Source organism: Tupaia chinensis, unplaced genomic scaffold, assembly GCF_000334495.1.
Source record: "Tupaia chinensis unplaced genomic scaffold, TupChi_1.0 Scaffold000074_1, whole genome shotgun sequence".
NCBI lineage: Eukaryota > Metazoa > Chordata > Mammalia > Scandentia > Tupaiidae > Tupaia > Tupaia belangeri.
The window spans coordinates 1988819-1996426 of NW_006159534.1; the positions used below are offsets into that span (position 1 = coordinate 1988819).

At 55.4% G+C, this 7608-nt stretch overlaps 1 protein-coding gene across 1 annotated transcript in view; it reads left to right on the top strand.

The window, feature by feature from the left end:
* QSOX1 (quiescin sulfhydryl oxidase 1) overlaps nucleotides 1-7608 on the top strand; it is a gene marked incomplete at its 5' end in the record, with an annotated part of 50300 nt that overhangs the window by 10494 nt on the left and 32198 nt on the right. Inside the window, one exon of the mRNA XM_006142376.3 lies at nucleotides 7437-7537. Coding sequence (XP_006142438.3) covers nucleotides 7437-7537 — 101 coding nt within the window. The remainder of the gene's footprint in view (nucleotides 1-7436; nucleotides 7538-7608) is intronic.

Sequence of the window (7608 nt, forward strand, 5' to 3'; positions counted from 1 at the left end):
GATTTCTCGCTTTCTGTCTCTCTGTCTCTCTGGCGAGCGCACGTGCCCTATAGCAAACAAAACAAAACAAAACAAAACTTAACCTCTGAAAGGACAGTGGAAGCATCAATGTTTGAAGATGAACCATGATTTGGGAGCTTCTTGGGAACCATCCCATGAGGGGAAGCAGGAGATTTAGGCAGAAACTCGAGGTTCCCTGTGAGCCGTGGGGGTGGGTTATTCTCATGAAGCATCACGTCAGGGGAGGGCCTGAGGAATCTGGTGTCAGGGACCAGCAGTTAGTGTAATGGCTATGTTGCTGGACTCCCACGTAGTCATCCGCAGTTCGAGTCCTGGATCTGGTGGCTTAAACTCACGCCGGGCGTGTGTGCGTCTGTGCCCAAGATCCCTAGAGGAGAATGGAGGAGAAGGGATTGCAGTGTGAACATCCCCTCTGGGGGGTGATTTCTTGCTTTCTATCTCTCTGTCTGTCTCTGTCTGGCTGGCAAACGCACGCACCCTATAGCAAAAACCTCTCAAAAAAAAAAAAGGAATCTGGTGTCAGCCTGTACTGACAAGAATGTCCTCCTCTCCGACCCAGAGGGGTGTTTCTCAGAGAGGTCCTGCTGAGAAGCTCAGGTTGGACACAGCTGGTCTCTGTATCAGAGGTTCCTTGAGAAAGTTTGGTCTGGGCCCTCAGGGCTGCTCTCATCCCACCCTGGCTCAGTGTGAAACATGCCATCTGCTAGTGGCATAAGTATCTTGGGACAGGAGCAGGGACAATGTGGAAGGTCACTAGGGTAGAGGAGTATTTTGCAACCTTGCCCAGCTGACCTCTGACACTTTATGGGGCACTGAGAGCTCACTTCTTCTGGGATTTGGACAGTAGGTTCTCTGGGCCGGTTGCTGCCCTAGGGCAGAGCGCTCGTGCTGAGGGCTTGGCTCACCCCTCTCCATTCCAGGGTTGTTCCCATTGTCTCACCATATGTCGGGGAAATCCATCGTGTCCAGTCCAGACCTTCATTACTGTTCACTGGCTAATCAATCAGCAAATATTTGTTGAGTCACAAAGCATTGTTGACATTGCAGTTGGGAAGTGAGCTACACAGAGCAGGAGAACTGGCTGCAGTAAGAAGGGCTGAAGGAGTGGTTCAGCCATTTCTCGAGAGCAGTTGGCAGATGTGGTCCGCAAAGGCCTCCATTCAAGCAGTTCTTTATCACACGCTTGCCTTATGCCAGCATTTTGCTTTAGGGCCTTTCTGAGCCATTATTATGTCTGAGCTTTACCTGAGAATATGAGAGTCATGGATTTAGTCTTCTTTTTGTTGTTGTTAGATTTTTGCCATAGTGTGCTCCCTGGAGGGAAACAGAGAGGGGGAAAGTGAGAAAGCACCCCTAGTGTGATGGCCATGCTGCAGTTCCTTCTCTTCCATTTTCCTCTTGGGATTTTGGGTACCCATGCACACGCACCCAGTGTGTTTTCAAGACGCTGGGTCTGGAACTCCAACTGTGGAGCCGGCCATGTAGGATCTAGTGCCTTAACCACTGTGCCAACTGCTGGCCCAATATTGCAATATTGTCCCTTTTTTTTTTTTTTCCCTTAATTGCCATAGGGCACATGTGCTTGCTGGAGAGACAGAGAGAGGGAAAGTGAAAAAACACTCCCTGGGAAATGGCCATGCCATAGTCCCCTCTCCTCCATTCTCCTAGCATCCTGGGTACTCATATACAGGTGCCTGGTTTGATTTTCAAGCTGCTGGGTCTGGGACTTGAACCATGCTCAACCACCATACCATTGGCTGGCCCCTTGCCATCTCCTTTTTTTTTTAACAACTAAGTAGCTTGCCCAAGATTACAATAAATGCTGGAGTTTTTAACAACTAAGTAGCTTGCCCAAGATTTAAACAAATGCTGGAGGAGGTTCTTTTTTTTTTTTTTTGGAGAGGTTTTTGCTATAGGTGCGCTCGCCAGACAGATAGAGAGAGACAGAGACAGAAAGCGAGAAATCCACCCCTGGGGGAAGGCCATGCTGCAATCCCTTCTCCTCCATTCTCCTCTCAGGATCTTGGGCATGCCCGCACACATACCCCGCATGAGTTTTAAGCCACCGGGTCCGGGACTTGAACCGTGGTCAACTACATGGGAGTCCAGCGACATAGCCATTATGGCAACTGTTGGTCCCAATGCTGGAGGAAGTTCTTGATCCCAGTTCTTTGCAACTCTCCAGAGCCTGGCAGATAGAGAGGAAGGTGGAGGAGAAAGGATACTGCAGGTGGGAAAACAGGACGAGCAGAGACAGGGAGATGAGAATCGAAAGGTTTCACAGCAGGCAATGTCGACCCTGTCTCCCCTTCTCTCCAAGGGTGCAGCCATGTCTTGCTTGTATCCCTGTGATGCCCAGCACAGTGCCTCACGCAGTGCACGAACCCAGCGACCACTCATGGCAGCTGATGGCCCCGAGGCTCACAGGGTTCTGATGAGGATGTGAGTGACGGGCCCGTCAACTGGTGCTATGGCTCCTCTTGACTCAGACCTGGGGTGTCAACCAGGTGTGAGAGGTGGGGCAGGCATTTTGTCCATCCTGTGACCTCACTGCCCAGAAGCCTTCAGCACGGAGGGAAGAAGGGACATGGCATGACTGCTCCCATTGTCTCACCGAATTAGCACTGACAACTGGGCATGTTGTACGCTAACTCTGGTGTCAGGAGGTTCTGGGTGGGAGATAGGAGCTGGCGCTGAGAACGGGCAGGGTCTGGGCAGTTGCCCACAAGACCCAGGCAACTCTTGGTGGCTTGGGTTGTTCTGTGCCTCAGTCTTAATGGAGGCCTAGGCTTGCTTAATACACAGAGGCCCGGGGCCGTTTTTCTGGAGCTGTTTGCATTTGCCTTCTGCCACATAAATGACTGTCAAGCTGGAAGGGGCCTCAGAGCGCTTTGTCCTGGCCCCATTTGACCCTGGAGAGATGTGCCCCTCCTGCCACTCCCTCTCCATTCGCCCTTATACTGCGCTGTTAGTGGAGAAATTCCTCTGCCTGGGGCAGAGTTGCACCAGGAATTCTTTCCTCCCCATGAATTGCGCTGATTACCGCTGATTTTGATGCTAGGTCTTGGGGGGTGGCATTTCTGTCACCTGACACTTAGAAAGCCTTTCTCGCTCTGTTCATCTTTGACAGCAGAACGCTTTGCTTTACCATTGGAGGACTAGATAAGGTCCTGTCTGTTCTGTTACTAGAATGACGGGCAGTCAGGTCCGCAGCGATTAGTGTCATACCAAAGCCATGTGTGTCACATGGTACATTAAGGCTTTGACATCGATATTCCTGAGAAACAGTCCTCGGTCAGGACTTTCCCAGCCCCTGACTGGCCCTAGCCTCCACCTCCACCTCCCCCGGGGCGGGGCCGGGGCAGGTAAGAGGCCCTGGCTCCATTTCATGGGAGTGTGGGGAGTGGAAGCACACCGAGAAAGGGGTGGAGACAGCCAGTGAGCTAGGGCCTCAGGACCCTGCGCCTCTGTCCTCTGCTGCCACCCTCCTGAGAGTCCTGCTAGAGAAGCTTCTAGAGCACCCCTCTGTTCTGTCCTGAGCCCTCCAAGGCCCGAACCGTAGGTCCAGACCCCAGCGTGCTGTTAGCTGAGTGTTCGGGGCCTGCTCGTCTGTCTGGGTTACAGGGAGGAGGGCAGGTTTGGAGAGAAATGCCGTCCTTCCTTCCTGTGGGGCTGCTGTGGACCAGGCGTGTGCAGATCCGCCTTCCTCTAAGTGAGGGCACGTCTGTCTATTGACTGACTGCTGTGCCTTACTGGGAGTGATCTTCAACAAGGAGACAAGCAAGGAAGGATTTCACTGGAGCAAACAGCGCAAATAGGACGGTACGCCCTGACCCTGGTGAGGCAGAGAGAGAAGCAGCAGCCCTTCTGCGAGCTTAGCTTAGCCGTGCCCCATCAGTTTCCTTATATGTGTGAGGGGATGGCCCTCCCTGGTGGGTTGCTCAAGGTAGATGCTAGTGTGCCGGGCACTCGCTGACGCTAGCTTCCTGGTCCCTCCCCTCCCTGTCCCTTCAAAAGTCCTTGTGTCCCAGCGGTCAGTGGGCTCACACCCTGGGGGGACATTGGAGGCCTGCGGTCCTTGGAGACCCTGCCGCAATAGCCTTGTGAGCCCCCCTGTCCTTGACCATCCAAGGCCCACACTGGGGGGAGGCCACCAAATTGCCCCTCTTCTGCCCGCATTTCTAATTGACTGGCACTTCTGGAGAACAGCCTGGTCTGTCCTTCTGGTCTCTCCAGAACAAGGGGACTACAGCCCTGGGTACAGAGCAGAGGAGCCAAACTGAGACTATGCCGGGTGGCCTTAGGAGGTGACCGATGTCTCTTTGCCCAGTCCTCTCGTAGGCAGGGTACACAAAGGACCTGGGTGCAGTCGCTAGTGAGCCAGGCAAACCCATGCACGGGTAGTGGGCTGCCGTGGGCTCTCTGCTTCCCCTGCCCCTGCTTTACCCTGTAGCCCTACATGGCCTTAGCCTCGCCTTGACCTGGGCTGGAGGAAGGACCGAGGCCGAGAGCGCAGAGAAAATGCTCTAGCATTTTCTAGAGCAGCTGAGGAAGGACTCCAGCCTGGGTCAGCCATGGAAATATTCAGTGCCCACCTGTCATGGGCATTCAGGTAGCGAGGATGCAAGAATGAGACGAAATCCGGGGACTGGTGGGAAGTGTGTGGTGGAGACACGAGCAGGGCCCTGGAGAAGGCTTGTGAGGCCGCTCTTCTGGGCATTCAGGTAGCGAGGATGCAAGAATGAGACGAAATCCGGGGACTGGTGGGAAGTGTGTGGTGGAGACACGAGCAGGGCCCTGGAGAAGGCTTGTGAGGCCGCTCCTCCAGTGGGGAGCAGTGTTCAGACCAAGCTGTATGAGACTGGGGGTTACTGGGAGGGTGCGGGTGGGCTGCGCTCTCCACTCACCCCAACAGGCAGCCTTCACTTTCCCAGAGCACAGTTTGGAGGTGGTGAGAGGAGGGTGGATGTGGGGCCAGGGCCCATCAAGAGCTGCCTTGGGGCCACAGGTTTCCTTCTGAGGCAGTGGGAGTCCCCCCAAGTCGAGGGTGACAGAATCAGACCCACAGATAGAAAGTTTTCTGTGCCTGGAGAGGCCAGGGCCACAGGGCACATCAGAACCCTGGGGAAGGTAAGATTTTTTTCAGTGATCTGGTGAGACCCTGACTCAGCCCCTACCAATGGGTGCCACCAGCAGGCCGGGGTGGGAGGGATGCCCTGCACTGGCCTTCGTGCAGAGGCTCGGCAGGTGCAGGCCCGCTGGCAGATGTGTGGATGAGCCAGAGCTGCTGCCCTATGGGCCAGCGGGGTTGAGAGAACACCAGAAAGGGGTCTGGCCCATGTGGTGGGGAAATAGCACGGTAGGATGCAGCTTGCCTGTCTCTGCCACGTGCACCCTAGAGTCTGTCTCTACTAAGTGCTCAGTCCATTTCTTCACACTTTCCCCACTCCCTCCTTCCTTCTGCCAGGAGTCCAGAAGCTTCAGTGCCAAGAACAGACTGCCAGCCAGAAAGGGGGAAAGGGGAGTGGGGGTGGGTGGGTGTAGCCTCAGGCCTTTGTGAAGCCCCAGGTCCACCCCCTTTGTCACTCACTGAGGTGAGGGGGAGAGGAGGCCCACTTGTTGCTGACCACGTAGGGATGGGCCAGGGCTAGGTGGCTGTTCCTCATCTTCTCATGGAGGTGAGGGTAACATTCCTTCCTTGGCCACAGAATGTCTTGGGAGCTGGGACACCTTCTGAAACAGAGTTTCTTTGAGGCATTATAAGGACAGGTCCAGGGGTGGGGGCAGGGGTCCTGGCAATGGCAGTCATCAGAGTTCTGTGCTCACCAGGCTGCCTCTGCAGTCTTCCTCGCTGAGCCGCTGAGCCGTTCGTTCGTGTGTGCCCCAGAGGGGAGGTGCAGGCCCCTGGCTCTTTGTGCTAGAGCCTGCAGGGGGTTATGCACAGTGGCCAGGCAGGCTTCTTCCACTCCCAACTCTCAGAGTTGCCAGTAGTTCCCAGGTGCTGTGAGAATAGCCCCCAGCCTCCAGGCAGACACTCAATGTCTGGCCCACCTGCTGCCTGTCCAGCCTGGCTTCCAGGCCTCCCAGCCGAGCCTGCTCTGCCATCAGCCTGTCTCGCTCGTCCTCCCTCTGCACTCCACACACGAGTTCCCAGTCCGCCGGACTGACCGGCAGGCTTCAACCCCATTTCTTTTTTCCCTTCCCTCCTTCCCTCCTCCTTTCCCTCTTTCTTTCCTTTCTTGTTTTATTATAGGGTACATACGCTGACCGGAGAGAGAGACAGAGACAAATAAGGAGAGTGAGAGCACCCCAGTGGGTGTGGCCATGCCAAGCCCCATCTGCCACATTCCCCTCTTGCAATTTTGGGCACGCACACACACATACGTCCAGCTTGTTTTTCAAGCCTCCAGGTCCAGGATGTGAACTGTGCAGTCAGCCATGTGGGATCCAGCTGCTTTAACCACCATGCCACCAGTTGGTCTCCCACTTGCATCTTCCCTGCAAAGCCCAGGCCTCGCTTCCCAGGGCTGACCTCTCCTGTGTCCTGATGCCTTCAGGGCCTGTGCCACGTAATTTAGCACAGGTCTTGCCATTTTATGGTTGTTGTGGCTTGGTGTGTGTCCTGCCCACCAGCTGGAGTAGCCTCAGTTGCAGGATGGCCCCTCGGTGGGTGCTCAGGGGTTACCTGGCCTGGAATCAGAGCTCAGCAGCCAGCCTGGGGTAGGAGTGAATTTTCTGTTTCTCAGACCTGGCCTATGCCATTATTCTTGCTGCTGGTAAGTCTCAGTCAAGGGAGTCCTGGTGATCTGGGGCCTAGGAAGGAGCAGGTTAATCTCCTTCCAGAATCTGACTTTAGGGCTGCTTTCCTGTGATTCCCGAGTTCCCTTCTTCCTGTAGGTTCTGGCTGGGGACCTAATCCTGACATCTAAGCTACACCCATTTGAGCTGGGCTGCCTGCCAAGACATCTGGTCCCGGGAACCCTCACTGAAGGTCCACTGGGGAATTCCAGCCCCTGACATGCCCTCTACTCTCTGGACCTGCTAGGCTCTTAGCAGGCTGCAGAGACCCTGGGCAACTCAGGCCTCTTTCCCAAGGGCCCAGGCTCTGCAGAGATCTCCTCTCAACCCCCAGCCCTGCCCTCAGCCCACCCTGCAGAGTCATGGGGAGCTCTGATGCCATCATAGGACAGCTGTTTCCCAGTGTTCGGAGCACAGGCCCCTTATCTGAAGGCTCCTGAATGCAGGCTGACGGGAATGTCTCAGAGGCCCTTTGCAGGGCAGGTGTGACCTTTTTCCTGAGAGCTTTGAGATCAGCCGCCTTGGGGGTTAAGGGGGTGGGGCATTGCCTAGGGGTAGAAAGCAGATGGGGTGCCAGCCACTCTTGCTTACCACTTACTGGGTTTTTGTTCTTTCAGACTGGAGGCCTGCGCTGAATCTTGCTGCCCTGGACTGTGCCGACGAGAGCAACAGCGCAGTCTGCAGAGACTTCAACATCGCTGGCTTCCCCACCGTGAGGGTATGTGGCAAGAAGGGAGGCAGGCGGGGGGCCGGTGCTAGCAGTGCAGTGACAGCCGCTCTGGGACGACA